Source organism: Xiphias gladius, chromosome 8 (assembly GCF_016859285.1).
Source record: "Xiphias gladius isolate SHS-SW01 ecotype Sanya breed wild chromosome 8, ASM1685928v1, whole genome shotgun sequence".
In the NCBI taxonomy this organism is placed as follows: domain Eukaryota; kingdom Metazoa; phylum Chordata; class Actinopteri; order Istiophoriformes; family Xiphiidae; genus Xiphias; species Xiphias gladius.
Window position 1 is genome coordinate 30024650 of NC_053407.1, and position 18842 is coordinate 30043491.

Here is an 18842-nt window from a genome sequence, read left to right on the forward strand (position 1 = left end):
AGGGCAGGCTTTGCCTCGTTCTTTTGTCCACATTTTAGCGGCTACTCAGCTAACTGGTTGGTTTTTTTTATCCCTTGCAAACATGTTAGCCAGTAAAAAATTAGCCAAGCTATGTGGGCTACTACATAGTCAGTTAGCAAACTAGGTCTAGGGACTACCGTGTTATCTAGACACATGAAGCCAGCCACACAACCTACAATTGAGAAAGGCTCAGTTCAAAGGCTGGATTTTTTTAGTTATTTATGTTATTATTATTGTCAGTGGGATTCTGAATGAAGCTTCGTTACTTCTGCGACAGAACCCGAGAGTTCTGGTTTCACCCGGGCTCTCTGTGGTTTCGGTGGTGGGATGCCTAAAGCTACCCAGCTAGCGGTCTGATGCTTCAAGCGTGACGGTCAGATACTTTTCAGCCACACAAGCAGCTCTGGAGACGCCAGCGCCAGCCTCTCCGTCCATCTGTTCGTCCAACTCCTTAGTCCAGGCTGAGGCAGCTCAGCAAAGGTTGATGGGAGGCCCCCGTCACCTGTACAGACATTCACGGTCCCCGTTTTGAATCCTCTGATTTTTTTCCTGCACTTGGCTCTGCATGTTGGTGCCCTCTGCACCTTGATTTAGGAAACTAGTGTCATCGGGCTTCACGGGGCATTTAGCTTCATTTTTCCAGCTTTTAACTAAACTACATTTACAGAATAAGTCAAACTTACTGAAAAACATAATTCCACACATCATTACTGTTACTAAAATGCACATATTGGAGCTACAACTGAAAGTTTCGCCCTTTTAGCCAATGAAGGTAGATTTATTGAGAGCTCTGCTGACTAAAGGCTTATGTTTGTAGAAAGGATACAAACATCTGTTTCTACAAACAAATGTTAGATAGCACAGATTGTCTATGGTATTTAACATTTTTGGTTTTAACTCTTATGCCACCCATTTGAAGAACAGAATAATCAAAAAAGAGTTTGGGGGAGAACATTTCTCCAGCTTATCAGTTCCTCTCAGCCTCTGTGCATCACTCATTGTTGGTTTTTTTCCTGTTCTTTTGCTCAGCTTCTCTCCAACCTGACAACGGTGAATTATCACACCGCCTTAACGAGGTCCCTTATGGTTATTACAGCAGTGTCCCAAAATTTACGTGCCGCTGATTTATGGATGGTCAAATGCTCCATATAGCACCTTTAGGTACAATTTCTCCCAAAACAGACAGGGTTTTAGAGTTAGGCTCAACATCCCAGTATGAATTAACATGGTGACATAACAACGCCTAACCATATACTTTGTTATGGTGAAACTAACTTATATGTTTGTCGATTAACGCCCCTGTAATGTCAAAAACTTGTCAATCTTGGCCTTTAAAAAGGAACAAACAGGACCGGTTTTCATATTATTATACGATTTTACAGAGCATATAATCAAGTTTTAGATTAATTTCCTTCCTTCCAGGCAATCCTTGGTTGAGGCTCATTTCAATATAGTATGAAAATCGACAGGCAGAGCCTGGAAACTCGCTTGTAATAAGTAATCAGTCCATTTCTTTTTGAATCAATGTTTTTATATCATTGTGTGGTAATGCAGCTGCGAGTAGGGCCTATTAGTGCATTCAAGGACTCTTAAGCATTTTTGATTTCGGAGTCAGCAGCCATTCAGTACTCTACGGAGCCCCCCCAAGGGTCAGCTGAGAAAAAGAAAAAAAAAAAAGAGCCATGTGTAAATCTGTACTCTCAAGAAAAGATGGCCGAGTCTTTGCCGTCTTTTCTTGAAGTCCAACTGAAATGAAATTTACTCGTATTTCTGCGGAATTAAATGCAAAACTAGGGGGCGCTATCTTAACGTTTTTGGTTTCTGATTTTTTTTTCCTCATAGGAGAAGAAAAAAGTGATTTACAGAGCAGATATGTTTGCTGGATCAAACAAAGTACTTTAATGGTCGTTGCTCGCACCTTTACGCACAACTTCAGTGTAACTTTGACAAATTTTTTTTCATTTCCATGGTGAACTGACATGAAGTTAAACTAGCTGCTGGTTTGACGATATGACGTAAATCTTTTATTTTTTGTTCGTTTGTTTAGACTTATGACGCATTTTGTAAAATGGTCATCAATAAAAGCTAACAGCATGTTAACACCATCGTGGCCAGTATTAGATATTATCAGCCAACAGGTTATCACAAAAAATAATTAAGAAGAAAATGCCGAACAGAATGCCATAGGTATGTTGGTCCTGCTCAGTTTTTATCGTGGTCTCAATTCTTTAAAACCCAAATTTAAGGGATACTTATCAAAATGTTTGTGAAAATATTTAATGCGAATGAATGTGATTTAGGATCCACCCGTGACGAAGCCCAGTCGCACCAACGAGCGACACGACGAGCGACGACTGTTTCATTAAACGGGATGTGCGCTTACTGCGGTAAATTGACAGAATATCTCTTATCTGTCGTCCCCAAAATAGACTATCCCTGTGAGTGCTGTCAGCCTGAGAGTTTATCAGTTAGAGCTGAATACTTCATCAGCTCCCCTCGCAGTCATATTTCACCATATTACATGCTGGATTGTTCAGAGACTCTGCCGCTGCAGTGAATTGATAGGACTGAATTCATAGGACAGTGTAGAAATGTGACAGTTCGGCTGCAGCAGATCGTTTGATCGCTAATTTAGTTTTTACAGAGATGCCAGGAGAGTTTGAGAAATGTTTATGCGACATGAGATTTTTCACAGAAACAATGACGCTACAAACCACTCATCAAGCAGCGTACTGATCTCTGTGGCAGTGAAAATTAACCTCCTCCCACCTGCAGGGCCGACCCGTGGGATCATTAAAAAGGCATGCTGCAGAGCCCAGCGTTCTCCAGACCCACACGACCGTATGTTCGCTTCTGAGGCTGAGATCCAGAATACGGAAGATGTGAGCTTATGGCTTAAAACACAGCGTTTTAGTTTGAATGTTTTACTGAGCGATAGCATTACGTATGTGGCCTCAATGAAGTGTTAGAGCAGGCGGAAAAGGAGCGTCACTATGCACACGTCACATGTTTACTTCTTCAACTGTCGGGTGCTTCGAGATGTTTATCCACGTGGGCAGTTTGGATGGTTAACTACACCTGTCATCGTAGAGCCTGTCAGGTGCATCATGTATATGATCATTTTAAAATCTTAATGTGACCATTTTAAATATTCTGACCTTATAAACATCAGAGCAGGATAGAAAGTTGTCCATTTAAATACAGTTGTATGCAAAGGTTTGCGGTCACAAAGTACTGATTTAGTAGGAGGTCCGAACCTCTGCACATGCCACAATTAGTTTAATTTTTTTTACTACATTTATTTACTAAGTTCATGAAATAAAAAGTAACAGAGGATTAACTTTTGAAGAAAGGCTCATTTTTCATGTCTGTTTTCTGCAGGGGTTCGATTTATTTCTGTTCACTTCAAAAATCAACAAAAAATAGAATTGGCCCAAACTTTTTGCAGAAAACTGTAAACTCGTGGTTCGGGGTCATTTTGCAGGTGCTGCTCATTTCAAGGAGCCGATAAGAAATACTTTATACTATATGTGCGGCTTTAAAGTTGTAATCCTTTAGATTTTAGTCCCGGTTGATCTGGCGACACAAGCGGTTACCGTGGGGTTGAATACTACAGAAAACACACTCTTTGAGCAGCTACTTTATCCAAAATCCCCCTTTAGAGCCGCCGGTGTGTCTGCTTACTTAAGAAGTCCGTCAATAATAGTCACAACCTCAATCTGATTTCATGCAGCACACACAGCCAGTAGTTTTCCACACAACAGCAGGACACAGTAAAAGGAGCCGGTTCTGTTGCTGAGGAGATGGAGGTGTTCAGCACTTCATCTAACAGCTCACTCTGACTCTGCCGACTCTTCCATTTACCCTTGAAAAATGTAAAAAGGTTGCCTTAAATTTCCGTCAGCTTGTTTTGTACAATTGCTGAGACCGCTTCCCAATAAAAGCCCTCCTGCAGTTCGTCCGATTGATGTCCAGCTGTCCAGCTCTGACACAGCTGTAGGAGAGTGAACAGTAAAGAGCCAGGCTGACATCAGTGAGGTCAAAGCACAAACACCAACACTGGATTAAGTGCTACATGGTTCCCTGGTCATTTGAATCCAGCGCGGGAATGGCAGGCTCCGCCGCTTACAAAGAAAACTAGATATGCTGGAAAAAAAGGTGTCCATGAATAGAATCAAAAACTGATCTGCTTTCACGAAAACAGGATTATAACTTTAAAAAGTAAGATGGCCCCACTATCAGGTGTGTTACGGAGGATTTCCTTTGGTCTATCAGTCCATCTAAATGTGATCAAAGAAACTGGACGGGAAAGTGTTCTGGGTGGAGCAAACTGAGATAAAGATTCATCCACGAAGACTGAAAATGTTTCAGCTCGAGAGAAAAATTTGTGCTTCTCCCAAAGCTAAAAAAAGGAGATGGGTCTGGAGGGAGATGACGGAAAAAAGCGAAGTTCCTGGGAAATTTTGAGCAGTGTTTGGGAAGTTACCGTGTTAGCGGGGAAGGGGACTGCAATTTAATCACTGAATTTCAAATCGTAACCTACTGTAACGAGAGGCTGAGCTGTCGACACGCTGTGCACCGGCTAAATAACCTGGAAGAACAATTCAGTGGTCAAATTCGCCCAAATGATGCGAAAAAAGATTCCTCGTTCAGTCTTGGTGCACCGTAACTCTTGATCCGGAGCAAAAAATATCGACGATACCTTGTAATCCACCCCAGTGAATGTGGAGTGTAGTGTTGGAATGGCTATCAATCAATAGACAAGACATCCAGTCGAGTCATTTATGAAGGAAAATGCAGTTATAGTGCTGTTTTCTAACTTCTCCAATGTGAGGATTTTCTCATTGTAAACTGAATGTTTTGGACTGTTGGTTGGACAAATTAAATATATGAAGATGTCACCTTGAGCTCTGGGAAGCTGTGATAGGCATTTTTCATTATCTTGTGACATTTTATACCATATACAAATATTTGATTAATCCACAAAAAAAGCAATTATCAGTTGCAGCCACAATAAAGTCTGCATTGTTTTTTTTTGTCAATATTACATCACCATCGTGAGGTAACTCAGTTCGTTTTTCAAATCAGCCTGAGCATAAACGGCCTTACGATGCAATGATAATAAAACTTTAAATGCAATTTATGTGGACTTATTGTCGACTTCAATGGATTACACAACTCCAGTTTCAGAGGAGTCTAGAGGCTGCTAAACGATCTTTCCATAAGTCAGAGAGAAATGCAAAACCATGGCTGCAAGGAAAGTAGGAAATGGCATGCTTAGGAAAAGAGTGCAAGATTAATTAATTACCGTTAATCAATAAGAGATAAGGAACACGCAATGTACAGTAAAACAACATGGAAGTTAAAATGAATTATTAAATCAGAATATGAAGAGAGAGACTAAAACAACACAATGATTTCATAATGACATTCAAATGAACACATTCACAGTTTATGTAGCTTTTCTAAGTTCAGGTGTTCGGAAGAATCTTTATAGGAAACAGAGACAAAAGATTTTTGGGGAATTTACATTTATGAAACTCAGCCGAGAGAATGATGATTAGTTTGAGCTTGTCTGCTTGTCCTTTTTTATGACATAAATTAAAAACTCAAACAGCTCACATTCACAACCATCCATTACTCAGGAGCTCAGAAAACACTGTTTCCATGACGACAACCCAAGCACTGCAGAAAAGATAGAAGGGATCATTTACACACACACACACACACACACACACACACACACACACACACACACACACACACACACACACACACACACACACACACACACACACACACAGTCCTCTGTCTTGCTGTGTGCGCTACTGTGTTTTGGTCTCTTGCTGCTCTGCGATGAACCTGCTGCTAAAATCTCTAAACAGCGTCTGTGATGTTTCAACAGACGTGAAGATGCTGAATTCAGGTCTCAAAAATCTGTGAGGTCCTGACAGGCTCTGGACTTATTACTGCTCCATTTAGCAGTTTTTCCTCCTCTAAGGCTTAGAGGGTTAAAAGTGAGATGTTTTGGGAAATCTCAGAGTTAGAAGTTCAGTTTGATACCACTCTCACATCTGTACGATAAATATGAAGCTACCGCCAGCAGCTTTAGCTTAGCATAAAGACTGCAAACCGGGGGAAACAGCCGACCTGGGCAGAGGTCAAATCCACCTACCAGCACCTCCAAAGCTCACTAGTTAACGGGTTGGATCATGTTTGTTTAATTGTACAAAGACCTACGTTGGTAAAAGGTCAAAACTGCCGTTGTACGGGCTGTCGTGTCCCAGACTACTTATTGGCTGGGACATGACAATGTTCTCATATTAGTCTAATGCAAGGTAGGTTGAGCTGCACCGGTGGACAAATCCAAAGTCTAGCCGCTCTGACCACAAAGGCACAATCATCTTTGTTACAGATGTTCTGCATATGCACCGAAAGCAATGAATTGTGTAGCGCACCGTCTTCACACTCTTCTTCAGGGCATGTCTCTTGAAACCCTTGCTACGGCACACGGAGCCGTTTCTTTGACCCCTCGTCACTGACGTCATCGCTTTCACCGCACCCGGGACTTGGCAGCGCGAAGGAGGAGCTTTGGCCACAGCACAGTGACAATGTGTGGTTTTTAAGACTCCACGCAGACACGCTGAGCGGCAGTAATCAGAAGCACAAGATTTTCAGACAGTATTATGGGAACTATTTTGATGTCTACCAAACAAGAGAGCAGCCGGCAGCAGAGGACTCACTGCCGCTCCCGGGGTCACTTTGTCTTTGCCTTTCTAATAACAGCAACATGCTACTGACTCAGATTGAGAATAAAGACCTTCTACGTTTCCTTTTTTTCCCGATGGAATCTAATTTTAGCTTGTTCATTTACGCGTCGGACAGAGTAAATCACAGGGGATCAAATCTTCGCAAAAACAGATGAACCAGAGTAAAACCTTAACCCCAGTGAACCCAGGAGCCGTGCTGATCCGAGCACAGACACGGAGCCAGTGTCTCTCACGTCTAAAAGAAAGTAAACATCTGATTTATCACTTTCCTGCTTTAAAATCAACGGCGGTTGTTTCATTCATTATTTTGTGAGACTTGATCAGACTCTTCAGAGGTTGCCGTGGAGGTCAGCCTCATGACCCGGCAGACACTGCTACATGAATATACAACATGAACCAAAGCGAAAAATGCATTTTTAATATTCACGCTCATTAAAAATAGAGAGCAGATTGTTTTATGCATAATGCAACACATGTCTGGGATAATGAGCTGCACGGCTGGAACCAAACTCGGTCAAAACCCAACAGGCACTTTTTTTTTTTACATCTCTGCTTCTCAGATGAGGCGAGTACAGGCTGTTTACTGTCTGGATGAGAATAAAAGAGGCCATGCATGAAGTGTGTGTGGAGTTGTCTTGCCTCCAACATGGCTGCCTGGAACTACTGATCCCCACTTTTAAAAGACATTGCTGACTTTGTGTGGAGCAGTAAAGCAGTTACAACATGGCTTGTTAACCATATCCAGCACTAAAACTTTTATTACCGGTTTATTAGTTACCTCCACCGAGGACCTTATGCTTTCACCCGTGTCTGTTTGTTGGTTTGTTGGTTTGGTCATTTGTTTAATTGTCAGCAGGATTAGGCAGAAAGTGCTGAACCGATTTGCACCAAACTTGGGGGAGGGACGGGGCTTGGGCCGGGGAAGAACCCAGGAAATTCTGGTACGGATCTGGTGAAGGGGTGGATACAGGAATTTTTTTTTTAAATCACTTTCCTTAACATTGAGAGATAGGGCACTTTTCAACGGTTTCGTCAATATTTGGCCTTGGCTGGAGGTGTGCGCTCTGCTGAGAGCCATTCTGGTTTCGTTTGTGTATTTCTTGTACAATACGCATCCACATAGCAACCCTTTGCTCTTGATAAAGCAGCTGACGTCCTATTCTAACTCAACAAGTCTCAACTAAACAAACTAAACAACAAAATTCAGCTCTCATAGGTAATTTTAAAAGATCTGAATGCCAAAACAATTAGATCAATTTTAATGTATACTAGTGTTTGAGGTGTTTCCTGCAGATTTTTTGTCTTGTCAGAGTAAAAAGTCAGAGGCAGAAGCTATTTATCTGTTTTTGCACCAGTTGCACAAATGATCCCTAGCTCCAAGACCTTTATCTTAGCCTCACTGTTGCTGCTGTCATCTGCATTTTAATACTGGCGCAGTAAACTAGAACTGCACACAGACACCTGCGTCATATCCCAGGACCTCTAGCAGCAGGTCTTGGTGATGAGCTGCTAGAGACATCAGTGTCGGGTCCTCCAACGAAATGTTTCGCAGGCTCGCTTAAGAGAACTGCAAAACACATGACTGAACAGATCAGTATTATCTATCTATCTATTATCTATCTAAGCACAGTAAACTAGATTCAATGTACTGTACATGTGGACACCTGACTATTGTTTTAAGACAGACCTGGAAAAAATGTGAACCTGTCCTTTAAGGGCCAATTCTGACTAGATGGAGGGTGTGGATTAACTTTTTGTAACTAACAGCAGAAACGGATACCTATGACAGTGGTTAATGCTAACGTTGTCTATGTAGCGTTAGCAAAAATTTACACGAAGCACCTTTAAACTGTAGATACAGACAACAACAGTGAGGCTTATGTACAGATTTTAGAACTAGGATTATTTGTGTAACCAATAAAAAATATATATATATAGAAAATATATAGATTCTCACTGATAACCCGACAAATTGGAAAATCTCCAGACATGTTTTAAGATGTAAAAATAATTTGTGTGAACTGTTTTGTCCATAAAAAGCTCAGTTAACTAGTTAAAAAAAATCCTGAAGGCACACCTATTTCCTGTTTGAAGAAATTTTCTTAGCACAAAATCAAGAAGCCATGAATGTGAAAAATATGACGATTTCAGAACTATTAACTATTACACACAAGATTTCACTGAAAAGTCCCTTCTCAGTGTATGTGTGCTGGAGACTTCAAGTGTCCACGCTGCACTTCATTAAGTTTCATCCGGGACCGTGATTGGCTCCAAACCAGTTGTGATGTCACAAAGTCACGTGCGGACACGTGCAGGTGTAAGTGAGCTCAGAGAAACTTTCCCCTTTCACCCGGTGAACCTGAAAACCGTCTTTGAGTGCGAAACCCGAAGTGTGTGAAGGTCAAACATCCAGGAGACGAGACTATCAGCAGAACACGTTTATAGGAGCGCGGACTTGAACGTCACCTGTGATATTTGGGTGAAGCTGGAAGTCCAACAGCAGCAGGACGACAGAGAGGACTTATGAAAGAGATGAGGAGAAGCAAGCAGGAAGCAGAACTTTTTCATAATACTCTAAGTGAGAAGTGTCTGATTTGCCCTCAAGATTCGAGAGCAATCAGTTAAATTCCTCTGTTTGTGTTCGATGGAACCAGATTTCAAAACTCTGAACCAAGCCTTGGGAAGTACAGCCCTTCCTTCTGTGGCAGAAAGAAGCCAAATTTTAATATATTTAAAAACAGATCAAATCTAAATCCAAATTTAATATTCAGTAAATGAAGGAATCGTGTTTTTAATTTCATTCCATACTGTAAAACATCTTGGCACGCTCTACTGTGTTAAGTGGAGAAAAAATATAGAAGCAGGCAGCATGTGGCTGTGAATGGTGTGATGGAAAAGGCCAGAGTTAAGCTTTAAGTTACAAAAGCTGCTTTTCAGCCTTTTCTCTCGGCCTTATTACCGAGCGCTCCACATGCTGTCACGGTGCCGCGACCCCTGACCTCCTTTTTATCAGCTCTTTGTAGAGCTAAAGATCCAGAAACTGCAGCCTCCCTTCCTGTTGACCTCAGGGACATCTCTGAAGGCAGCGTGAGGTTTTCTCTCTCACTCCGATTGGCGGATGTGGATGTGTTGTGACGTCTCACCTGCATCGACGCGCCCTCCACTCGAGCCACGTAGGCGAATCGATCGAGGACGGTGACCGTGACGGGAACTGCGACGAAGAACCCGCTTACGAACGCCCGCAGGTACCGCCGCCCCGCCATCGCCTGCTGAGCCATCACCTGGGACAGGAAATGATGAAAGCGGGAAACCAACATCATCAGAACCACGACGACACACAGGAAACTAAACAGCAGTCGGGTTAGATGAGACTACGTTCGATTACACTTTATTGATCTCTTCGGGCAGAGCAGGTCGATGCCGCAGCGGGAGAGTAATAGAAAACCACAGAGGAAACAGATCAGAGCTAAAACAGGAAAAGAGGACAATTACAGCACGAGCATGTGTTAAGTGGAAGGGCTTGTACGAAACAAGGGAAATTAATTATGAATTATCTGGGGTCCGCCGTATGACAGCACACGCGGGGGATGAGTAAACACTTGAACTGGTACCAGTGTTATGGACCTTTTTGGACTTGGGTCTGCTAAAAGTTACTCAGATTGGTACAGTCATTTTTCTAGGTGTTACTGCCAATACAATGATACAAAGTTCAAAGTACATGAGACATTCCCTGCACAATTTTCTCTTCCGTCGGGGTTGGTAGAATTTAGTCAGGGAGGATTTAGGAGAACTTGGTCACCGCCTGAATGTCAACGCTGTGGTGACACAACCATCGACAATAAACCTACACACAATTACCAGCATGAGGATAATCCCTTAATTTGTGTAACACAGAAGCCTCATGTTAGCTTCAGATTAACTGTAAAACACATTTTTATGTACTTCCTTATTGGACAGTACGGACAGGAGGAACGATTAGTGACCAATAACGCTTCCAATGTATGAATGGCATAAGATAGATAGATAGACTTTAATTGAGACAGGCTTGAAAAAATCCGAACCTGTCCTTTAGGTTCAGTCAGTTTAGAAAAAAACCACCATACTGGGTGTGAAAGAACATATGGTATGATAAACCCAGATATGGGTGACTTGAATAAAGCAGGGCTGCAACTAATGATTGTTTTCATTATCAGTTGAGCCACCGATTGTTTTTCTCAATCAACTCATTAATCATTTGGTCCATAAAATCAGAATCAGAAGATAGTGATAAATTTCCATCACAGTATCCTAGAGCCAAAGGTGATGTCTTCATATGTCCTGATGACAGTCCCCAATCCAAAGATATTAATACCGTCATATGAGACAAAGAAAAGGAGAAAATGTATTTATAATCATGTATATTATAAACAGCAATAATAAGAATACATGTATTAAAGTAAAATTTTGAATGCAGAACTCAATATTTGTTGAGGAGTATTTTTTATATTCTAGTAAATTTACTTTTAATGAAGTAGAAGATCTCAACACGTCATCCACCACTGAACACAGAGGCCTGTAACCAGTGCATCATTTTGGACTGGGTAACAACCTTTTCAAATAAAAGGACAGCCTTTTCTAACACACGTGATGTCGGAGGTTAATGGATTGACTATAATTTGCATCAACCCGGACATCACAAAAAGGCGCCGTCTTTCAATTTTCACCGCAGGTTTGCCGATTGGACACGTGAAAACACTTCACACTGAGCCTGTTCTCCCCAGACAGAGTTTTTCATCCACTTTGCTTTTCACGGCGCGCTCCAGGAAGCCCAGACAGGCGTGAAATGACCAACCAGCGGGCAGCAGCAGCAGCAGCAGCAGCAGCCATGCACCGCTGCCTTCGGCTAACAGCTAACAGCCTCGTCTGGACGTCCACTGTCCTCTCTCTGGACATCTGCTATAGCTATTACCTCCTCATCACAATACTTCAAATGAAACATCAATCCATTTCCAACAAAACGTGTTTGCTGTTGCAGTTTAGGTAGTAGTATAAAAACATAATATCTGGGAGACATTGTTGAATCTAAAACACTCCATGAATTTGAGTTTAACATATGGCTCGACATCTTTTCCGTTCTGCTGTTATTGGCCGTTTTAAAAGTAGATTAGGACCAAAAAAAAAAGTCCATCCAATCCATAAACCTCTAATCCATTTACTGAACTTTACTGTTACTCGTTTCTGCTTGCATCTTCAGCGGTATGCCAACATCACACTGACCAAGAAGAGCTAGAGACAGAGCGGTCTGCCCATACGGGATGGTGAGCCATGGCTGTGCGAGCAGTTATTAGCTTTGTACACTCTAATGTTTCCCATCTGACGTTCCACTTTTACAGTTTCACGTTTCAACTTGTTATTGAATGAGGTCTCTCTTCTGTTTACCATATAAGAAATCATGGATTTCAAATTTGATTATTTCATTTATAAGCTGTATGGTAACGCTAGCCAGACCTAACCAGTTTCAGACTGGTGTCTTGAGAGTGAAGAACTTCTACATTCACACGGGCTACCTTCATCTGTCAACAACCCAAACATCTTTCCTCTCACTGTCAGTGCACATGTGCTCAGTTCAACTCTGCCACCGCAGTAATGAGCGCGCTGCTTCAGACCACAACACATAAATCAGCTGCCAGTTTCATCTACACATGTGTCTGGGTTCTTCCACGAGGGCATGTGCATTACAAAAGGCCTCACGCGGTAAAGCAGTGCGGCGTGGCAAAAAGAAATATTAGATGTAGCGGTGCATTCTTGTATTCCAAGTAATTTAACTCAAGTTTCAACTTTGACTTTATAATCAACAGGGGAAATTGATCTTGCAGCTGGGCACGAAACAGTAAAATGGATGTTGTCTAGTTCCTGTTCTCCAATAAGGATGTCTGTTGTCTGCATGGAGCTTAGCGTGGTGCTAACAGCATCCATGAGGGAATGCCTCTGTGGTCAGGTTAAAGGAATGCTTCAGTGTTTTGGGAACTTCTCCCTGAACACGAAATGAGAAGACTGATATCGTGGGCAACCAGCGCTACAGCCAGAAACGTTGCACACACCGGGCGGATGGATACACTGTTGTTTGTCTAGAAATAGTTCCAACATAACTCCCCATGAAACCACTAATTGTCAGTCTTCTATTTCGGTCTGTGCATGTATTAAACAAACAAGATACCTGTAAATCAGGGATCTTTAGAGGTGCTGGCAGGTGTGTTTTTAAACTTTGCGCAGAGCCAGGCCAGCTGTCCCCCCCTGCTTTCCGTCTTTATGCTAAGCTAAGCTAACCCCTTCCTGACCTCAGCTCCATACTGAACACACAAACACGAGACTGATATCAATCTGAACATCTCACGCTCTGAAAGAAAGCAAATAAGCACAACTCTCCCTTTAGCTCTGGCGAACTCTGCAGAACTGGACACCAGACAACAGCTTTTGGTCAGCAACAGAAACCAAGCAGAAATAAATGTGAAAACTGGGTTGTTGGAGATACACACACACATAACACACACACACCACACAGTACTCAATACACATGCATACATGCACACACACACACACACACACACACACACACACACACAAACACACAAACACACACACATTGTATATACATCCTCTGACACACAGTGCTCCTGCCTCCTATAACAAAAGAGTGTGTTCCTGGCCTCAGTATTCGTTTCGTCCTATTAACCACAGTGATCTGCCTCCGCTGGGCTTTGTAAGACATCAGTTACCCACCATGTGCTGGAGGGAGGAAACTCCAGTGCCGGAGCAGAAAATCTATTCTAGCATAACAATCCATCCTGACGTGAACATATTGCCATTACACTTCCATACTGCCCGCCACATAATTCCCCTCGCAGAGAACAAGTGTATCATCAGAGGAAGCTTGATGGGGAGCTTCGAGGTTTCCGCTCAGTTTTACAGTCGAGTTGTTTCTGTGCCGACACCTGGGAGCCCCGCAGCACTCACATTATAACCACCTTGTTTCCTGCAGTTTCCTGTTGGCACATTTAAATGATGTGGCTGACACAGCAGGTCCCACATCAAAGTCACGGGGAAATGAAAAACACCCTTCTCCTCTTCTTAGAGAAACGTCCACATCATAATATACAGCTTTTTAACAGGAAGACACCCCCAAACTACATTTTCTGGCTTGGGTTTTTAATTAGAAATCCGTCTTATCAATAATACAGTGCTGTCACAGAGTTTCACCGCTGTCAGGTTTTTTTGTTTTTTTTTGCTTGAGGGTAGGGCTGCAACCAACTTTTTTTCTTTTTTAATTAGTATCATTTAAATGATTCTCCACTATAAGATCTTTTTTTTAAATCTTAAAAAAATTCAAAAACAATGACAAACGCACATTAGAAGTAACAGCTCAAAGCGCAAGTCAAAAAGTGCTAAATATGAGATGATATGAGACAGAGAAAAGCAGCTTCACAATTCTGTCCCTATAAATGGTTTCATCAGCCATCAGTTAAGTAGAATTTGCTCATCCTATAGGTTAAACTGAACTGAAATTAAAACCCGGGAAAATGGACCAAAGCTTTTACTGTATATAATTTTAAAATCCTGTGCAACTTCTCCTTTATCAGGATTGTTAATTTGTGACTTTAAAGCTGCCTTAATTGAGTATTTGGCCACTTGGAACTAGGAGAACAAGCTGAAAAACGCACACCCAGTAGACATAGAGCAAACCCATCTGTCATTGAGAGTGGTTTTTGTCCATTATTCATTCTCCTTTTTAACTCCGGTTTGGTCTCCACCAGCTCCTGAGGGAAACATGTGGCTCTTCAGCTGCTAAATGCTCCACCGTGTCCACCAGCTGGTGTCTGACTGTGTTTGTCTGCTGTTTGCTGCTGAACAGGTAGCGGACGACGGCTTTATCAGAGCTTGTTTGGTGAAAGCAGCTGCTGCTAAGAACAGGGTTGATGAGAGCAGAGTTGCGGCTCAGAAAATGAGCTAAAAGAGGCTAAAATGCTAACTAACTAACATAACACAGTCATCTGATCCATTGCTTGTATAAAATATTGATTAGCGCACCTCTATAGCCACTATGTTTGGAATATTTCCGAGATGTTTGACATTCCTAGTTAAAGTGAGTTCATTCTACATGTTGCTCTCACCACATTCATCTCACTGTCCCTGGGTCAGGTCTGCAGTAACTGATTTCTGTCCCCTTCACATAATTTTCAGTCAACATGGAAGCTGTGGTAGCAGTTGCTATGGGAATTTAAAGTTTTTTTTCCAACAATCAAAGAGGAATGCTGATTTAGGAACTGTTATTTCTTTAAGTCGACATTAAACGCAAATTTTGTGTCAATTTTTCTGTCGCGACTTGTTTGTCTCTGGCACAGGAGGACGATGGCTCCATTCTTAATTGTGCCAACAAAACTCGGACTGACTCAGTTGTGTTTCCAGCTGAGGAAACAACCTGAAACAAGCACAACACCAGACCTCTTAAAATCAGTCAAAAGTTTTGGTAGCGATTCAGACGCCTTGAAGGAGACAGAAGATGCCTTCAAACTTTAAAAAAACTTTTCAGTTTTTTTTCCGGTCGCTGTCTCGCCAAAACAAAAGCCTAAATGTGACTTTGTTTTTCATTTGTTTGTGCTAAACTGGAACGTGAAGGGGAAGAGAAACTCTCTCCGCTGTGGCAAAACTCATTAATGCAGAAAAAACAAATACAAAAGATAATGATGATGTCTATATGGCAAAACTGGAGAAACACATGAAGAGAATGCGAGATAAGAAGAGGGACACTGTAGAAATATGCCTCCCTGGTTCCTGGCGTTTAGTGGTCTGACTGACGCGTCTTCATGCAGGTTATGGTTGTACAGTTTCTGTATCAGCCGCCGGTCTCACGGTGGCTTTGTTTATGACGCGGTGACAACTGCACTCCAGCACATTAAAGTGAGCTCTGCTGCGGGAACACTCTTTATCAAGTCTGCAGAAAAGGCATTAATATTGTCAACACAGTGACAAACGAGTTAATGCCGCACATCTCTCTCTCTGCATTGGTATTCATGCCAGTGCTCAACATGCAGAAGCAGTTCCGTAACAAGCCGTGGCAATGGAATAGACAGGTTATCATAAATAAACGCTTATTAAGGGTTATTAGACTGCGGCAGACACAGAAATAAGAGCTCCTGCTTTTATATCAGCAACATGTAAGAGCAGACTGACGTCAAAGTGTGGCTGATCATGTCGGCTCAGGATACGGAGGCCTCCTCTTGCCTACAAGCAGCGTCAGGAGTTCAACCAACTCAATGCCACCAACCCTAACCCTAACCCATTTATTCAGATGAGCCAGATACAGAAGGTATAAATATCAAATTCTGTGAGCCGAGTAGCCCCGGAGCAGACCTCAGGTCAGCATATCAGCCACTATCATGCAGAGACATTGTGGTGTGCTTTTGCTCCGTTTGCTAGAATTGAATTTCTGGGTCTCCGGGCTGGACTCGATCTCAGGCGGTGACTAATGTTGGCGTTCCAAAGCTTTTCCAGACCAATAAATCCACAGGGAAGGACGCAGCAAGGCAGCGGGGACACTGATTACAGACGGCCACTGAGAGATTTCCCCCAAACCAGCTCCACTTCTGCCTCGGCAGCAGTTCTGGGCTTTGCAACGGAAGCAGACAGGGAGCCGTATAAAAGCCCTGACCCACAAATAAGTTTGATGGAGACTTAAGAGAGTGAGAGCTGTGGTCCTGAGGAAGAGGAGGGTGAAATGCAGTTCAGAGTGGTTTACAGAGCATGGCACTGTAGTTCTGTAACCATTAAAGGAATAGTTCAGCTAATTCAGTGTCTGGCAGAGAGAGTTTGACCAGTACCGTTGCTGATTTACAGGGGGTTGTGCGCCAGACTAATTTAATTTTTGTTTCAAACTACAGTGATCAGCGGTTTTAGGAAATTACTGAGCGCTCTTTTCTTTAAATTAAACTACATATTTGTGAGCTGTTTTTAAAGATTTACGGTGTGTCCTCAGTAGGAACCAGTGGGCTTGAGTAAGGAAGTTAGCAAGTATTGAGACACGGACTAATTGTTGGTTTGGGTCTTTTCTCGGGATTTGTCATACATAAGAAAAATAGAGTAATGCCAGCCTTAGGGAATAATTAATGAATAATCAGTTCCTTTAGACACAAAGCACATTTCAAATGTCCAAAAACCACATGGCCTTTACATGTCATGGCTTATGATTAAAATCACATGTTCTCATATGAGAACTCAGCCCATGTGAGACGGCGCTCCACGTGTAAGATGTGCCTCACGTGACAAATTCACATTTATCATCGCAAAAATAACAACTCAACAGCAACAAACAAATTTCAGGTACTTATTTGTGATGGGTACGCTCACATAATAATAAAATAAATGATGTCAGTCAGAGGACAGTAGCTCTGCTGATTACATCTGTAATATCTGAAACAGAATGAGGCCGTCCCTCTGCTTTCAGGTTGAGCTACATTTGGATCATTTCCCCTGCAGCTCCGCAGACCCTAATGCTATATTCACGTAATGTGGGATGAATGGCAGAGACGGGAGAGATTGACATGTTTACAACCTGTGAACGTCCAAGTCATTAGATAAATCGAGATGGCTGGGTGAGGGTTGAAAAATACTTTGCCAGTGTGACACCACATCCATTAAGTCCGTGTTTAAATCCTTCGAATGACGGATTTTGGTTGGCGAGAGGCGTCATCTTACAAAAGTATTATTAAATAAAAAGTCAGAAATACACTCAGTTGGCAATTTATTAGGTACAAACAGCTAAAACCGACACAGTCTAATACAACAGTCCTGTAATAAATTGTCCATTCACGGAGGTTATAATGTTCAGTTTGAGTTGAAACTGTTTTACAGAGATGTTGGTTTAATTTATTGTCGTTTTGGAGGCTGTAATTTACAGTGCTGCTGAATTGTATTGCATTACACTGAGAGGCGTTTCCAATACTTAGTACACCCTGATTCATACAGTATAAACGGATGGCCAAAACATTAGTTACAATTGTAAGTACAACGCAATACAATACAATTTAACAGCACCAGAAACTGCAGCCTCCAAAATGACCACAAAGTTGAATCAACAACTCTCTGAAGTGGTTTCACCGAAAACTGAACAATCTAACCTTAAGGAAGGGGGATTTATTACAGGGCTGTTGTATTAGACGGCATTAGCGTTGGTTGAGCGTAGCCTGACGCAATCACTATTTAGATATCGATGTGAATCCTATTTACAACTTCGACACAGGTAATTCTGGTAACTTTCATAAACTCTGTTTTCTTACAAACTTCCCTTCAAAAATCTTTTTCAAGTTGTAGTTTTAGGGTTGCACTGATTAATTGATTCTTTGATCAGTAAATCTGCAGAAAATTATCTGGCAAGTATTCTTATTAATAATTTCAGTCACTTCTCAAGTAAAAATACTAAACATCACCTGCTTCGCCAACATGAGGATTTGTTGCTTTTTTGCTTTATGTTACTGTGAATCTGCTTTTTTTTTTTTTTTTGCTTGTCCAACCAAAACTCTAAAACGCAAACATTTGAAGATGTCCTTTTTGATCTTTGAGGATTTTTTTTCATAGCCTAAACAAATTAATCAAGAAAAATAATCAGCAGATTAATCAATAATTAAAACAATCATTAGTTACAGTCCCATACAGTTTGCAGAATTACAACTAATAATTACTTTCCTAGAAGCCATAATGTTGACTCACCAAGTCAAAAATTATCAAAAGTTTGTTTTTTTTTAAAGTCCAAATTATGATTGTTAGTCAAAGTTCTGACAGTTTCATAATGTTAAATTATAAATCTCAAACATGACGTAACGATATCTCATTCCGTTGACTTCAACTGATTATTTTTATTATCGTTTCTTACTTTATTTATTTTCTATTTCTTGGCAAAAATGGGCTTCAGTAGAAAAAACAACCAAGATGAAAGACAAGTGCCAAATATCCCCCAACATGGCCAAAACTGGAGAACAGATGAGCAGAGATTGGTCTCACAGTGGAAGTGTCCTTTTAAGC

At 41.6% G+C, this 18842-nt stretch overlaps 1 protein-coding gene across 2 annotated transcripts in view; it reads right to left on the minus strand.

The window, feature by feature from the left end:
• Window positions 1-18842, minus strand: part of immp2l (inner mitochondrial membrane peptidase subunit 2) — a 152718-nt gene that overhangs the window by 125876 nt on the left and 8000 nt on the right. For both annotated transcript variants that reach the window (XM_040133112.1, XM_040133113.1), the window contains exon 2: window positions 9935-10072. In XM_040133112.1, coding sequence (XP_039989046.1) covers window positions 9935-10069 — 135 coding nt within the window. In that variant the 5' untranslated portion in view covers window positions 10070-10072. The remainder of the gene's footprint in view (window positions 1-9934; window positions 10073-18842) is intronic.